Source organism: Passer domesticus, chromosome Z (genome assembly GCF_036417665.1).
Source record: "Passer domesticus isolate bPasDom1 chromosome Z, bPasDom1.hap1, whole genome shotgun sequence".
Classification (NCBI taxonomy): Eukaryota; Metazoa; Chordata; class Aves; order Passeriformes; family Passeridae; genus Passer; species Passer domesticus.
Window position 1 is genome coordinate 9,193,294 of NC_087512.1, and position 17,037 is coordinate 9,210,330.

The window sequence follows — 17,037 nt, forward strand, 5'->3', positions numbered from 1 at the left end:
CACGCAGGGCCGGCCCGGGCCGGGCTCACGGCCCCCGCTGCCGAGCCCCCGGGCCGCGGGCGGCGGGGGCGCGCACCCCCACGGCCTGAGGCGCGGCTCCGAGGTGACGTAACGCCTTTCCAGAAGATTCCCCCCGGGGATCCCGCCGCCGCCAGCGAGCGCCCGGCCAATCAGCGAGCGCCGGGAGGGCGGTGCTGGCTTGAACTGCCCAATGGAAGGCGGCGACCGGGAGGAACGGGGATGGGAGGGGGGAGAGGCGGGCCGGCGAGCTGCGGGGTCCCGCCTTTTCCCCGCCTCCCTTTGACGGTGCGGCCAATCAGCGCGGCGCGGCGCGGCGACGGGCAGCCCCCCGGGCCAACGGGGGCGTGGCGCGCGCGGGCGGGACTCCCCTGACGTGGCGGGCGGGGGGCGGGGGCGGGGGCGGCCCAGCGAGCGCGCGGCGCCCCGGGACAGCGGGAGCGGTGAGTGCCGGGGGTGCCCCCCCGACCGCCCCCACACCGGCCCCGCAGCCGGGCCCGGCCGCGCCCCCGGCCCCCTGCGGCCGCGGGGCTGTCGCGGTGGGACGGCCGCGGGGTGACAAGTTGTCGCCGTGGGGCGGGGAGGAGCCAGTCCCCGTGCCCCGCAGAGCCAAGCGGCTCGCTGAGGGGCGGGGGGGGGGGTCATGGCAGCCAGGCCTGCGTGTCGCTGTGGGGTGGGGCGGCACTCTGCGCCGTGCGGTGGCCGTGGGGGTCACCCCGGGGGTGACAGGGGTGACAAAGTGTCGCTCTGGGGTGGGGGCAGCGCCCCTGCCCGAGGGGTGACAGGGGGTCGCTGTGGGACTCAGTTTGGCAAGTTGTTGCCATGAAATTGGGAGTGGGTCGTCATTGCCCCCGCCCTGTGGGGTGGTAGGATATCCCTGTGGGGCTGGAGGGTCATTGCTCCTGCCCTGTGGGGTGGTAGGATATCCCTGTGGGGCTGGGGAAGGTCAGTGCTCCTGCCCTGTGGGGTGGTAGGATATCCCTGTGGGGCTGGGGAGGGTCACTGCCCACTCCTGCCCTGTGGGGTGGTAGGATATCCCTGTGGGGCTGGGGACGGTCAGTCCCCCTGCCCCAAGCAGTGACAAGGTGTCACTGCAGGCCTGAGGTGGACAGTCCCTCGGCCCAAAGGGGTGGCAGGGTGTGACAGTGGGGCTGAAGGTGATTTGCCCCTTTGCCCATGGGGTGACAGCATGTCCCTGTAGGGCTGGGGGACCCTAGGGAAGGGGTGCTTGCCCCACTCCACCCATGGGGTGACAGTCTGTCCTGATCTGGGGGCTACACCTCTGCTTTATGAAGTGGCAGGGTGTCCCCAGGGGATGGCAGGATTGGCCTCTCTGCCCCAAGGGGGGACAGGGTTTTGCAGTGGGTCTGGGAGCTTAGCCCCTGTGCCCTTCGTGGGTGGGGAGCAGAGGGTAGCCACCCTGTAGTGTCACCATGGGGTGACATGGAGTCTCTGAGGGGCTGAAGGTGGGGCAGGAAGGAGTTGGCATCTCCTGTGGGGTGTCAGGGTTTCTTGGTGGGGCTGTGGGTCAGGGTTAACTGGGCTGCCCTACCTGGTGGCCGCGTGTCCCTGTGGGTCTGAAGAGTGTGTCAGGAAGGGGTTGTGTCCAGGTGGGGCAGGGAGAGAGAGGGTAAGACCCTGCAGTACAGCCCTGTGGAGCTGGAGAGGGTGGTGAGGTTAGGGTTAATCCCTCTCTCCCGTTTCACTTTGGACGGGATAATGTGCTCTGTTTGAGCTGTGTGGTGTGGCCTGCAAGGGGTCAGCACCCCTCCACCACCGTCCTGGGGGTACCTCTGTATCCCAGTGGGGCTGAACTGGCTGGTGAGAAAGTTGGTGACAGTAACACGGTTAGAGGGACCAGCACGGAAGGGGTTAACCCCTGTCCCCATTTGAGGTGACAGTGTCTCCTGGGAGGGCTGACCAGGAGGAAAGGGTTAACCTGCTTTCCTCTTGAGGCACTCAGTGGGTTCCAGTGGGGCTTGAGCATGGCGAGGGGTCACCCCTGGCCCCCTGTGGGTCTGTGCACTGGGGCTCAAGGCATGAGGGAACCCCTGTGTGCATGGCAGCCCCTGAAAAGGATTGTGCCTCTGGGCTTGGGAGGGGGATAAACCCCATGCCCATGAAGTCGGATAAACCCCATGCACATGAAGTCAGATAAACCCCATGCCCATGAAATTCTTAGCCCCACAGTGGGGCTGGGTGGGGGGCTTGGGGTGGCAGTCTGTGCACTGGGGGGTTTCAACGCCATCCCCATGCCATTGTGAGCATCCTGGTGAGTCTGGAATTGGGGTACCCTACACGGGGAGGCAGCATGGGGGGCTTGACCCTATCTCCACTCAACTGTGAGCAGCCAGGTGTGGCTGGAAAGAGGGGAACCTCCTTGGGGAGACACTGTGAGGGGCTTGACCCCATCTCCACCCAAGAGCCAGCACCAGATAAGTCTGGAAAATGGGGGACCCTGTCGGGGGTGATGGCAGGTGGTACTTGACACCATCCCCACGCAGGAGACAGCACTCCTGCGGCTGTGGAGATACGGGACCCTCTCTGGGGAAATTGTGAGCGGGGGTCCTGGTCCGTGCCCACGCAGGAGGCGGCCGCCGGCGGGGCTGGCAGCGGGGGCTGTGCTGGCAGAGGCAGCGAGGGGAGGGTTAACCCCGTCCCCACGCAGGTGCCGGCACCCCAGTGGGGCTGTCGGTGGGGAGGGGGAGGCGGGCGGTGCGTGTGGGGGCTCGGGGAGGGGATGATTCATTGCGGGTAGTCATGACATTGCTGCCTGGTTGCCTGAGACTGCCATCCAGCACGGGCACGGGTGGCTGTGCCTGCCCCGGCGCGACAAGATCCCCAGCAGCTCCCTGACTGAGCCCGGGATACGCTACCATGCCGGCAATCCTGCTCTTCTGGAGCCGCGCCGAGAGGTATGCGCTGCCTCGGCAGCCGCGCCTCGCCGGAGCCACCCGGCTCGGAGCCCGCCGGGACTCCGGCCCCTGGGGACACGGCGGGATGGGGCTGTCGCCCGCCCGGCTGCTTCGCTTGCCGCGGGTGGGATGCAGGAGCTACCTGGTGATATCCCCAGTTCGGCTGCCTAGTTTCGGTGTAGAGCTTCTGGAGAGGATGCTCTCCGTGGCCTGCGAGTGACGGTGACAGACGAGGGGGACGCGGTGGCATTAGCTTTCCTTGGCGTGCCTGAAGGTGACTTCTCAGAAGTAGGTTTTGCGCCGTGGGCTCGGGGGACGCACCGTCCCCGTCCCGCTGCCCTGCCGCCACGGGGAGCCCCGGACGCTGGGCGGGAATGCGGCACTCGGATCCCTTCTGCCGGGGCACCGGTGCCGGGCGCCGGTGAGGGGGACACAGGGACCCCCATGCATCCGAACGGGAAAAGCTGGGGAGGTGCACATTGGTTAACGTGACTTTTTTCCATATCAACGCCGCCCTACTTTTCTCCCTACCCGATTCGCCTGGCGGGTGCTCAGCCCTGGGCGTCAGCAGAGTCGTTTCTGGGGACACCGGGGGGCTCCTGGCTGCGCTCCCTGCGCTCCTTGGAGGGGGCTGCGTGGGGGACGTGACGGTACCAGGCGGCTGGGTGCCTTGTGGCAGCGGAGAAGAGGAACGCTGGAACTGACGGGTTAAGCAGAAGTGTCTTAATCTGTCGGTTTAACGAGAAAGCGTCAAGAAACCAATTAAAAGGAAAATTACGGCACGGCGAGTGACTCCATTGAAGGGTCTCTCCGTGCGCGGCTGGCAAGCGCACAAAGGACGGCAGCTCCCCGGCGGCACCGCGTCGACCGGAGGAGCCCTTTCGGAGCCATCCTGGGAGCGAGGTCAGAGCCCACCACGGCTGCCGGGCTGGCGAAGAGCTGCCCTTTGGGTGTGCCGGAGGAGGCGGAGGGGGGGACTCGCCAGCAGAGCATCCCTTGGCGGCGGCGGCATCCCCGGCACGAGCCAGCACCTTCTGCCCCGCCGCCCTCCTCCCGCCCTCCGGTGCCTCCCGGCCGGGCACACAGCACCTGCCGCCGCCTGCGGACAGCCGCGATGTTTAAAATAAAACTAGAGCCTTTAAAAATGACAGCTTGGACTATGAATGTGTTCGTAAAGTTTCGGTAAGTGGGTTTCCGCCTCTCGACCTTGTGTCCTCGTTAAACCATCAGTGCCTGTGCCTGGCATCCCGCGGTGACCTTGCACCTCGAGATGGAACAAAAAAAAATCTTGTGCCGTTGCCAGGGTGGGTTTGTTCCCTTAGATGACTGCCGAGCAGAGGGATTATGTCAAACGATCGCTATTCAGCTGGCGCGCTAGCCCAGCGGTTGCTCGGGCTGATGTCATGTGCGGGGCCGGCACAAAGATTTATTCTTTATTTAATTATTTTTTTTTCTTTTGGTGTGGTTGCAAGAGGAGGATGGAGGCTGGGCTGGCTCGGCAGGGCAGGGGAATGCCTGTGGTTTTAACCAAGGCAGAGTGGCCGTGGCTTATCTGGGGGCATCTGATTTGCACGGGTGATACCGGAATGCCTTTGCCAGCCTGAAACCCCCCCCGCCGCTCCCGAGGGGGTTAAATGGGAAGTCAGGAGAGGATGACTGAGCAGAAGGGGGAGAGGATCAGTGGCAAGGCGCAGCTGATCCCAGTGAGGTGGGAGGGAAGGAGGGAGGCTCTGCGGGGACAGAGTCGTGTTTTACCACCATTGTGCATGTGAGCTGAGCCTCGGGAGTGTGCCTTAACCCACCGGGTCACCCACCGGCACCTGGTCCTCTGTGGCACGGTAAACCGCGGCGCCGGGATGCATTTCGGTACAGAGATTCTCTTCCCCATGCCCCGACAGACAAAGGGGTCCTTGGTCAGCTCAGAGATCCTCATCAGGCATCCCCACCCTGGCCAAAGACCTCTCGGTGGGCAAGACCAGAGATCTTGTGTGTGGCGACAGCATTTTGCATTTTTGGGATGTGTTTTCGTGGGAAGCGCTGTGGGGTTTTGGCCAGATGAGGGTGTCCCAGTCGTGCTGTCAGGTTGGGCTGCGTGGGGTCAGAGCCAGACTGTGTGCTCCCTGGGCAGTGGCAGTTGAAGGTTTGTCAGCTCTGTGTTGCAGGAGCTGGGGTGTGATGGGGTTATCTTTAGCACTGCTTGGTTTGCTCTCGCTGTGGGAGGGTTGGCAACATCCAGACAGGGCCAAATTGTCATCCCAGTACTAGTCTCAGAGAGCCCCTGCCCTCCACTGGAGGCTGCTGTGGGGAGGTGGGCTGTTGGAGTGACCCTTGGTGTGGAGGGTGGACAGGATAGTTCGTAGTTCTTAGTTTTCCTGCTGGTTGCTCACCCCAGCGTCTCCTGCAGCTTCCCCGCCACTTAGGGAGGGTAAATGGGGAGGTGGGTGTGGGCTGGGGGCAGAGCATCCCCCAGCACCTGCGTGGGCTGGGTGCTGCTGGCATCTCTGCATGCAGGAGCTGGTATAGAAATGTGCTGGCATCCGGGAGCTGCCACAGGAGACGCTGTCAGATGCTCTTTATGCCCCCAGGGACCTCCTCCCACTTCTTCTGTGCCTCCTGAGCTGTTGAACAGTGTTTGCAGATGCCCCCATCTCCCCTCACTGTGTCTTTAGGAGTGCCTTAGCCCCACTCCCCATGTGCAGCAAAGCTTCTCCTACGTGGCTGGAGGAAAAGAGAGCAGAAGTCGGTGGTTTGGATAGATGTGGCCAAATGTGGGACCAATTTCCAAACTCCTGTAGGTGGTCATTGCCCAAGGCATGGCCCAAGGCAAGTGTTGGATGCTTGGTGTGGCTGCCAGACTCTTAGAGTAGCACCCAAGCATGGATCTTAGGGGAGCACAGTCACCCTTGACTGACCTGTGTGACCTCCAATGGCAGCTCATGGATGGAGTAAGGATGGGGAGAACATCTGGTGGCTTGTATGATGGTGAAGAAAAGGGCCAAGGCTCACACCCCATGCCAAAATCCATCTGCTGGAGGGGCATAGTGGGTGGAGGTGGCTCAGGTGTGTTTGGAGCAAGTACAGGGTGAAACCTGGACTGTGGAGGGAGCAGGATGTGGGCAGTGGGAGTGCAGGTCTGCAAGGGCAGCACCTGGGAGAAGCAGGGTCAGCACTCAGTGTGAGAGGGGCCAGGCCAGACCCTGCTGTTCAGGGTGTCAGGTGTTTGCTGTCAGATTACCAAAAGTCAAGGAGCAGTGGGAAAGATTCATGGAGAGACATGGGACTTGTTAGCTTTTGCCTGGAGGTGCAGCCCTGCCACCTCCCGTGGCTGCTCCCTGGCTGGCTGTGACTCCAGCCGTGACTGGGGGATGAATTACGGCCACCGGGTTTTCCATGCCTTAGTATAGGCATGGGCACGGCCTCAGCCCCCGCGCGATGCAGCGAGTGAGCCCTGAGCTCCTGGCTCACTGCAAGATCCAGTTGGAGGCTCTCGGGGAGTGCAAGTCAGGCTAGAAAGTGTTGGGGTTTTTTTTAAAACAGAAAAAGAAAAAAGCCCTCCCACCATCACAAGATGTTTCTGTCTAACGGCTCCGTTCTCTCTCCGCTAAATACAAATTATGGCTCTGACAGCCGGAGGCGCTTATCTCCAGCTGAATGCCAATTGCTTTCAGGAACAAAATGTTTGAAGTTCCTTTAAGGTGAAGGCACAGCTTGGTCCCTGCCACTGCTTTCAGCCTCCAAAACCTGCTGTCATCACCCTGACTTGGGTCTCAGGTCCCCAGCTGGGAGAGAAGCAGGCAAGGGGGTGGACACAGGCTGGCGGCTACATTTGGACATAGCTCAGCCCTCCTGACTCAGCCGGGGGGGACGGACAGGGACGTGGTCCTGGCCTGACGTTAGCAGTGGCGTGGCCCCTATAATAGCGTCGTGCCCCGACTTGAGCTCTCTCTCCCTGTCAGCCTCAGAGATGAGTCTGTCCATCCCAGCCGTGGGGCTCAGTGGGATAAAACCAGAGCTGGGATACATTCTGGCGCCGGGGCTCTGACCTCTGTTGGGAAGCGTGGACTTGAGCTGGCTCTGGTGCTGCTGGCCCGTGGGACACAGGGAGCATCGCCTCCGCGATAAGTGTGTGCCAGACCCGTCCCCAGCTGCCCCTGTGTGAAATTCACCTTACGAAGAGCTGTCTTTCTCCTTTCAGGAATAAGTACTCGGCTCCCGGCAGCGTCGCCGTCATGGGGAAGGACTATTACAAGATTTTGGGCATCCAGAGCGGTGCCAATGAAGATGAAATCAAGAAGGCCTATCGGAAAATGGCCCTGAAATATCACCCCGATAAGAATAAAGACCCCAATGCTGAGGAGAAGTTCAAGGAGATTGCAGAGGCTTATGACGTCCTGAGTGACCCCAAGAAACGAGCCGTGTACGACCAGTATGGGGAGGAAGGTAAGGGAATAAGCACTGCCCACTGGGAGGCAGGAATGTGGGGTCCAAATCAGTTTTAGAGGTGAGGGAGGGTTTTCACAGAGAGGTGTTTCATGCCTACTCCTGAAATGGGACTGGTTGCTAAAGAATCAGAGTGAAGGCTCCACAGGTGTCAGAAATCACCTCTCATCCTAATCCTCCCCAGGCTGCTTCACTTTTCCAGCAATTTGTCACTTTGCTTCATGGCGTGGCTGGGCTCCCCCTGCCCTCTGCCCCAAAACTGTGGGTGCCTGGTGAGAAATGGAAGGAGCTCACCTCCTGGGTCATATCTGGGGTAATTTGTTAGCAGCTCTTGAAATGACCTAAATAACAGAGCAGAGACGTACTGCTTCTGCCCACGTTCCCCCTGCACTTGGGCACTGGTCCCACTGTCCTCCCTGGTACAGGCTGACCTACAGGATTCAAAGCTTTTCCCAATTTAAGTAATAGGCCCTTGTTTTGAAACCAAGTGGCTGCTGTTGTCTGGTGGTTGGCATGGAGGAGGAGGAGGAGGAGGAGAGCCGCTCCAACGCAGGCGGCCTTATTAGTCGATGATGGAAGAGTGCAACCCCATTCGAGGAGAGTGCTGAATAGCATCTGCATTAATCAGCCCAGGGCTTGGGTGCTTAAAAGAGCAGGAGGTCTGGCAGGAGCAGGCTGCTGGGTGGAAGAGACAGCTCCTCTCTCAGGCAGGTGCATCCCCTCAACAAGCCACCGGCAGGATTAAGCAGCAGTGGGTTAATTGTTGACCCGTTAGTTATGTCAGGGCTGTGATGGATGCACGGGCACAGTGATTTGCTGCCCTGTAAAATGAGAAGAGACTCTCTCAAGTGGGAAACCAGCTTTTCCCGGGAGGCCTCAGTGAAATCAGACCCTGCTCAGGCTGGCGTCATGGGATTAAAGGTGAAACCTCCTGGCTGTACAGTCTATTAGGAGTGGGGCTCACTGGGGATTTGGCAAAATCCCTGTCGCCTGCAGGCATCTAAAATAAGAGTGAATTAAGGAAGAGGGTAAGAGCTCCCTCACTGCCCCATCAAGTTAAAGACCATCTTCCCCCATGCCCCACCATTGTTGAACCTCTCATGTTCCATGACCTTCCCCACACATTTTGTTTCCCTTTCTTTTTGGGGCACTGAAGATCAGCGTTTTGAGGAACTTCAGGGTCCCACATGCTGTGTTGGCAAGGTGAAGTGGGAAAGCCCCTTCAACCCACCCACTGACTTCAGCACTCAGAAGGGACTCCTAAACTTGCCCTACTGTGGAAAGGGCGTGGGGGGTTGGGACAAAGGACAGCCTGTCAGAAATAGTCCTTCACTGTCACTGGTGTGCCCTGAAAATAGTCCCTGAGCTAGGCTTGGCTTAACCCTTCCCAACCCTGCTGATCAAAAATAGCGTTGCAGAGCATGTGTGACCTCTTTGGGGGGCATTTGTCATGTGCCTTGACTCCTTGGGACTTGGGATGAGTTGCAGTGACGTCAGGCTCAGCCTGGGACCTGGCAGGGGAGTTTCCTATGGGAAAAGTTGCCAAATGATTCAAACCTGGAGCTTACCTGGCATTTTATACAGCCAGTGTGCAGGGAGCTGCATGCCAGAGGTCTGCTCACCTCCACCTGCCTGTAGAATCATTGAGGGTGGAGAAGATCTCTAAGATCATTTAATGAAGCACTGCCATGTTAATCATTAAGCCACATCCTAAAGTGCCACATCCACACACCTTTTGAGCACTTCCAAGAATGATGACTCTATCATTGAGCACTTCCAAGAATGATGACTCTATCACTTCCCTGTTCCTGACCAACTTTTCTGTGAAGAAATTTTTCCTAATATCCAGTCTCAGAGACAAGGCTAAGGGGGCAGGAAGGAGCCTGCTCATGGGGAAAAATGGAGATGGGCTGATCAGGGTAGGTTTTAAATTAAAATTAGGTGAATAGGGTGGAAAGAATCAAAGAGGTACTTCAGTGAGGATAGAGGGAATGAAACCTGAATGGGTTCTGAGCTTGCAGGGTGTAGGAGTGGGACTGTGAGTCATGGGTGGAGATGGTGCCTTCACAGTGGTTGAGCTGGAGGTGATCTGCACACCCAGGAGAGGGTGGAAGGAGGTGGCAGAGGCCATTCTCCCACCTGGGCAGTGCAGGCCTTGCAGACCATTCCCCCACAGGGAGCATTCATGTTTTCTCTTCCCCCTTCTCTTCCAGGTCTCAAAACTGGAGGTGGCTCTTCAGGTGGCTCAGGGAACACCTTCCACTACACCTTCCATGGAGACCCCCATGCCACCTTCGCATCCTTCTTCGGAGGCTCCAACCCTTTTGACATCTTCTTCGCCAGCAGCCGCTCCCGGATGTTCAATGGCTTTGACCAGGAAGACATGGATATGGATGATGACGACGACCCTTTCAGTGCCTTTGGCCGGTTTGGCTTCAACGGCATTAACGGGGTTCACCGGCGGCACCAGGAGTCCCTGCACACGCGGAGGAAGGTCCAAGACCCACCTGTCATCCACGAGCTCAAGGTGTCCCTGGAAGAGATCTACCACGGATCCACCAAGAGGATGAAGATCACTCGCAGAAGGCTCAACGCTGATGGCCGGACCATGCGGACTGAGGACAAGATCCTAAACATTGTCATCAAACGGGGCTGGAAGGAGGGAACCAAAATCACATTCCCCAAGGAAGGGGATGCCACTCCAGACAACATCCCTGCAGACATCGTCTTCATCCTCAAGGACAAGCCTCACTCGCACTTCAAGAGGGACGGGACAAACGTGATCTACACGGCAAACATCAGTCTTAAAGAGGTGAGTACGGGTGGTAAATCCCATGGGGTGCGAGGTGGCAGTGGTTCATGGCCTTTGGGGCTAAGACGGGAGGCAGTCCTTCTCCTGCTCTGGATAGGAAAGACCAGGTAGGTCATAAGAAAGGAGCTGAGAGGCCAACTTGGTCTTGGCTTTGGAGGCACTTGACTTCCATGCTGGGTGTGGGACACTGATGCTGCAGTCCCTGCTGAAGACACCTCACTTCTTGGGCCAATTCAGGTGGCTCATTTTATCCATGTTTTCCCTTCTCCATGTGTCTTGTTTTTCGATTTTAGCATAGGGTATTCACATGTGGAACAAAGGGCACATCCTCTGTAGGAACAAGGGAGAACCCAGGTTGGGTGGCATCAGTCTGATTCCTGCTTTTCCTGTAGCTGAGCCTGCTGTGGCTTAGTTACTGCCTAGGGTTGCACCAGGTGCCTCTTCCCATGAGCAAAGACCAGGATTATGTGGAGGAAAGTGATCACTTACCCTCCCTGAGCAGTGCTTTAGCTGTTTTCCTTGATTCTGGCTTTCCTAGATAAGCAACCAAACAAATTAAATACCGAGGCAATGAGTAAAACTCAACACTTCCAGGCTGCCAGTCCTGGAGGTCACGGCAGGGCTGGTTGGATGCATCAGATCATCCAGCAATCTGCACGAAGGTGGGAGAGGAAAGGGAAGATTACCTCAGTACAAGATGTGCCGTTCGCCACTGCTGCTGTAAAACTACCTTTTAATAAATCCCAGCTGGCAGCTGCATTTAACGTTGACATTTTTGGCAGCTGCCATTTGCTGTTCCTTTCAGACGGTAGACGCTGTCTGTCTTCTTAATGAGCTGATTCTTTTTTTTTCCTTCCTGAAGGCAGATTTATGTTCTCAAATGCATTGAATAGAAATAAGCTCAATGGGCCAGACCTGAGGTAGGAAAACGTGATCTTGCGAAGTGTGCCAGGAAGTCAGGAGAGCTCTGTGATGGCTCTGCATCCCAGCTCAGGCTGTGACTGGGTGTACTGGGGGCAAAAAGCACGTGGGCCAGGCAGAGCTGGGCACTCCTGAAGCAAACTCAGCTCCACTTAACTTGCAAACTCAGGGATTTCCCTCACAGTGCAAAGTACAGAGGTTTATTCCTGCAGTAGCTGGTTCTCTTGGCCAATCCAGAAATACTCAGGAGAGACTGCCTTATTTATGGAGCAGTGCATGCCATATCTCAGATATTCCTTCTGTTCATTCCTTTTAGCTATAAAGTTAACCCTGACCTGGCTGTGCTGGTGCCCAGACCATGTTAGCCCAAGTTTGTGCACTAGTCAGGCTGGAGGGACTCCTGCCTGGAGTTGGCTTTTAGCAGTAACTGGAGAAATGGGCTCGAGAAGTGCACCAGAAGTGTTGGACACCTGTGAGCTCCATGAGCAAGGCCTGCATGCTGGCAGGGGGTTTGCACAATGCAGACACAAAGCAGAAAATTGATGGTCCAGGCAAATTCCTTATCTCTTTCAGCTGGAATTTCTGGTCTCTGACCTCCCCCAGCATAAGCCCAACAGGCTGGGCATCCTCATGGAGCTGCTGGTCTGGCTGTCTTCCCCAGCCTGCTGCTTGCCAGGGCAGTGTGATATTCTGCTGCATTTGTCTTCCAGGAAAAGAAGTTCCTTAAGTGCTCCTCTGGAGCACGAGCAGATGCTGGGAGCTCTCCAATTCTGTATGCTACCACCTCAGTATGTGACAGAGCACAACTTCTCCATCTCCTCAGCCTTTGGCTGTAGCCTTAGGTCTCTCCTTGCACCTTCTGCCTTCCCAGGCTGCCTCTTCTAGCCTGAGTTTTAGTCTCTGCCGCTGCCATGAGAGAACACGGTACCATCGGGAAAGCTGGCAGGTGATGGGTACTGGAGGGCCCTGCTGGGTGCCTGGCCAGGGCAGTGCAGGCATTTTGCCACCTGTCTGCTGCGGAATCACAGATGTAGGAGTGCTTTTCCAGGGATTCATTGTCTTCCTTCCAAAAACCAGAGGCGCGTGCCACATCAGGGAGCTGCGGGAGGGAGGAGGCACAACTCCACCAGCAGCTGCCTCTGCCGGGAGGCAGCGCTGCCGGCAGGGCGTCCTGCCCTCCTGGCTGCTGCCTAATGCCCGCCCTCGGCAGCATCCCGCTTTGCATCCTTTACCTGGCGTCACCTTCCTCGAAGCATCCGCGCCTCGGCTCATCCCGGCTGGGACGCGGCCGGTGGCGACGCCCTCCCCGGAGCGGAGGAGGACCCGTGGTGACCTAGATAAAGCTCTGCTCGCGCAGCACAGTGCACAAACCCAGGGTGATTTCATCCCCAGGGATAAACCAAGCCTCTTTCTAGGATGCGGGGTAGCTCCCGCGGTTACTGGTGTTACTTCAGCAACCGTTTTCCCAAATGCCAGCAAAGTTGAGCAAGAAGAATGAAAAACAGGGACATACGGCGGAGGAGCGATCGCCTCGGATTCTTGCGTCTTGGCTCTGGGAAGGAAACATTAAGATCCTGTCTGCCTTCGCTGTTACCGCCCGCTTCTGCTCACATCTCTGCCTGCTTTCCCCATCCACGTGTTCCCGCAGGGACTTCTTGTTCTCCTTTCTGTTTTGTGGCTGGAGGTGTCCTTTCTTGGCATGCGTGGGCACTTGCAGCCATGGCACACTGCACTGGGCACCAGCGAGCCGGAGGGCTTTGGCATCCTTGCCTGAATGCACAGCACAAACTCCTTGATGTGGGGAGATTGTCCTTTGTTTTCCCCTCAGCCTGCTGAAGATCAGCCAAGCACCTGCTGCTCACACAGAACTGGTGATGGCATCCTCCAGGCTGAAGACTTCATCCCTGGAGGACACCCTCTCCAGGAGGGGGCCCGTGCAGATGAGCCATGCAAAGGAGATAGGACCTTCTCCCCTGTTCTCTGCTCAGCAGAGACCCTGAACCAGCTCTGGCACAGATCCCACTGCAAAGCCTCTGGGTCAAAGACTTGGTTCTGCTGCAGAAGCCCCATCCATCATCTCAGAGCCAGTGGCCAGCATGAGATGTTTCTCCTGGTTCCTGTTGCTACTCTGCCTTTGGAGGCTTTTCCTGGCTGGGGGGAACGCAGAACGTTCCCCCACCTACCCCAGAAACAGCAATTGCATCTTTCTCTGCTCCCCTTGCAGGGTGTTTTGGGAGGGCTGGGACCCCCAGGACCCAGTTCAGAGGGACAAACCTGTGCCAGCCCCCACATGGAAGCTCGAGGCTGTAGCTCAGCAAGCCCCCAGCCCCCACCCCCTTCCAGAAGCATCGTTCCGCAGTCCTCTCGCTCAGCTCTTGCTGAAAGCCTGGAGACGATCCTGCCCACATGTACGACAGAGCTGTCTGAGTTATTTAAGGACACAAGGATTTTCTTGCTGCATTCCTGCATCACGTGGCTTGCCAATGCAGGCCAGTGTGCGGCTGCTGCTGGGGGCTGGGGTGCAGCGGGATGGCACCCCCACACCAGCTCCTGGCTGTGCAGTGGGATAGGAGATGGGAACCAGCCCCTCCAGCACCCCAGCTCCCAGGGAAGCTCAGTGCCATGGCCACACCATTGTGCCATGCTGGCGTAGCCTTGTGGGGACTGTCGGTGACAGGGATGGGACATGGGACATGGGCTGTGCTATAGATAACCCCAAGCACCGGGCAAAGCTGCCGTGCTCTGGAGGGTGACAGCTGATGGGCTGTGGCAGCATCCCATGATCTCAGCTGGATTTTCGGCTGCCTGAGGCTGGGCGACAGGGCTGGAAAGGAGCTAAATTTAGCCTGCGTTGTTGCTGTGGGTGGCTGGGCTCTTGCTGGTGGTGCCTTCTGGGCAGCCCAGCAGGTGGGGAGGGGAGTCCTTCCCCCGATGAGAGCTGGGGCACCCCTCTCCTGGGGCACCCCTCTCCTACACGGCTCCTGCAGCCCAGTTCATGGTGGTTGGACCAGGCTGGTGCCAGCAGAGAGCTGTGCTTGCACTGGTGAGCATCACCCAATGCTCTTGGGCAGCACCCAGAGGGAGCTGGGCAGTTCAACTGGGAGAGCAGCCAGTGGGGGGACAAGGGTGTGGCTGTCAGGATGCTTTGGGGTATCAGCCCCATCTGATGGCCTGTTCCTTCTTCCTTCCCCAGGCCTTGTGCGGCTGCACTGTGAACATTCCCACCATCGATGGACGGGTGATCCCGCTTCCCTGCAACGACATCATCAAGCCAGGGACAGTGAAGAGACTACGTGGGGAGGGGCTGCCCTTCCCCAAGGCCCCCAGCCAGCGAGGAGACTTGATCGTGGAGTTCAAAATCCGCTTCCCGGACAGAATAGCTCCCCAGACAAGACAGATCCTCAAGCAGCACCTCCCATGCTCCTAGAGCCCAGGGACTCTCCTCCAAAGCAGCAATACTCCAAACGCATGTGCCACAGCACCTGGCCTGCAACAGAGCCAAGGTGTCACAGCACTTTTAAATGCAAAAAAAAAAATAAAAAAACAACCCCTCACACTACTTTTCTCCCCCAAAAAACCCATCCGACCCACCCCCTATCCATCCTTCTTGGCCGGTTTTTTACTCCAACAACGGGGAGACTCCTGTCTGCCACAGCTCTCCCGACTGCCAAACCTTTTCTTTCTCCCCAGAGGTCCATTTTTTTGCCTCGCAAGAGCGAGAGCCGTGGGCCCTCTGCCCGGGGAGGTGCGTCGTGTTGTGGGTTTTTTATGTCACCTGCTTTTCAGGCCACTCTTCCCACAAGAAGCTGGACTTGTCGGGGTCCGGCGCTGTGTAAATAGGACTCCACAGGATCTGGCATCCCCGCTGCTGGTTTTTCTCTTCCCCTCTTTGACACTTGCTGCTGTTTGGGGTCCCGGTTGCACCGCGGTGCCGATCACTCCTGCCTGCGGTGGCCCCCCCAGTAGCTGGACAATTTCTCACCTTGGGGCCGCGGTTCCAGCCGTGGTCCACTCTCCTGTGCCAAGCCTACACCGAGCCTCGGCCGTGCCAAACAACGGAGCACGTGGGGATGGTCCATCCAGCCTCCTGCCCCTGCCCGGGGATGTCCCCAGTGCCCGTGGGCAGCGCTTGCCTGCACCTGCTGCCCGCAGGGCCCAGCCAGCAGGAGGAGGGGGGAAAGCCCAGGGTGGAGCTTTCTTTTTTCAGATGTGTTGAGTTTGCATTGCTGCTTTTATTTTTTAAATACATATATATAGAGCTCATTAGATAAACTTGGTAAGGGTTTTTCTCTGCCTGAATTGGGGATACTGGCCTGACGCACCCAGGCTTTTTTTGAAAGGGGGATGATTCAGCCACACGAACAGCAAACCCCCGGAGTGGGGTTGTGTGTGCGTGTAGCACTAATCTGGGTGCAAAAGCAGAGCCAAGCGTGAGCAGAGCTGTGGGTTTCACTAGTGTTTCAGGTCAAATTAGGGATTCTAATAAGAAGAGAGAGGCGTGTGTATATATTTTTCTACAGGGACAATTCATTCAGGAGGTGTTTCTGGACATCAGGATGGATCTGGGAGATGCATGAGGCAGTCCGTTTAGTGGCTCCATTTTCAAATACTGTATTTTTTTAAAACCTTTGGATTTCCATCAGGAGAATTTTTATATTTCTAACCTTTCTCAGCCCACTCTGCCTCATGCCATTTTTTTTCCCAGGAAAGGGCTGGTGTGGAGCTGGAGGCATATTCAACCTGGCTTTGTACAGCTCCTCTTTCACCACAGCACTGCCAAGAAAACCCCTGCCAAAATATCCCCCACCCCCCACCCTGGGAATCCTTTTTTTTTTTAATTCCTAAAAAAAAAAAAAAGTACTGACTTGAAGCGGGGTCCCTTGGGGTGGGGGGCTGTGCGTGGGGTGTCCGTGGGGCTGGGGTGCAGCTGTACAGCATTACCTGTGGGGCGAGGAGACCTGTGAGGCACTGCTGAATCAATCACCCGCTTTGGCCAGCGAGGGGTGGCCACTGGTTCCCTCCATCCCTCCACTGGTCCCTGTGGAGTTTATTGTGGAGAAATGTGGTGGACAACATGAGCGAGAAGACAGGCCAGCACGCAGATGCAAGCTGATTTGTTTTTCTCGGTTTCAACGAGACCTGAATGTTTTATAGTGGGGTTTTTTGTAATTTTCTTTTTTTTTTTTTTCCTTTTCTTCTTTTTTTTTTTTTTTTTTTTTTGTAATGTCAGTATTGAGAGAAATAAAGAAGTATTTTGAAAAATACACTTTCTCAGTGTGTGTTGTGATGGGAGGTGCCGGGCTGGGCTCCAGCAGACAGCAGGGAAGAGGGCTCCGTGCCAGGGTCATTGCCACCACCACCCTGGCCAGATGCCCTTGAGGCTGGCAGGGAGAGGAAGAAGAAATGTGTTTTGTTTTGGTACTTGTTGCACAGGACCTTCAGGGCCTACTGATGAGGGGAAGGGAATGAATACATGACTTGGGTCGCAGAATCCTCCCCACCTGCATGGCCTGAGTTGTGCTGACCACATTGCCAAGGATTGGGAGCAGTGCTGGTGAGGGGCTCTGTCCCCTCAGGGCTCTGGGATGGGCAGTGGGATAGCCAGCGAAGGGCTGCAGGGGGAGGCTGGAGAGAGCAGTGCCCATCTCTTCTCAGAAGGGCCTTGGCGCAGGGCGAGAGCCAGAGGCATTGCTGGCACCCATGGAAAGTCCTGCTGCTGCCAGGGAATGTTTGCACATCAGGAGCTGTGCACAGGGACAGGAGATGAGAGCAAAACCCATGGGCCTTGTGGCCATCTCTCAAGTCCAGTGTGTGGCTCAAGTGGGTTTGATTTTGGGTGAGAATTGTCAATAAATTAAACTGGATGTTAATTGCCACGTAGCACTGCGTACAGTTTCCATGGCCACTAATATGCCCATCACCATCACTGGG

At 57.3% G+C, this 17,037-nt stretch overlaps 1 protein-coding gene across 5 annotated transcripts; it reads left to right on the top strand.

Moving 5' to 3' along the window:
- Window positions 1-406: 406 nt before the first annotated feature.
- DNAJB5 (DnaJ heat shock protein family (Hsp40) member B5) lies at window positions 407-16,311 on the top strand. 5 transcript variants are annotated; one of them, XM_064403546.1, is made up of 4 exons: window positions 407-461; window positions 7,129-7,373; window positions 9,587-10,185; window positions 14,300-16,310. In XM_064403546.1, the coding sequence occupies exons 2-4, from the start codon at window positions 7,163-7,165 to the stop codon at window positions 14,531-14,533; spliced, it is 1,044 nt and encodes a 347-aa protein (XP_064259616.1). In that variant the 5' UTR covers window positions 407-461; window positions 7,129-7,162; the 3' UTR covers window positions 14,534-16,310. The 5 variants fall into 5 exon arrangements, with proteins under 5 accessions (XP_064259616.1, XP_064259615.1, XP_064259614.1 ...); XM_064403545.1 differs by lacking the exon at window positions 407-461 and adding an exon at window positions 2,767-2,933; XM_064403544.1 differs by lacking the exon at window positions 407-461 and adding an exon at window positions 2,947-4,115 and having other exon boundaries at window positions 14,300-16,311.
- Window positions 16,312-17,037: the final 726 nt, after the last annotated feature.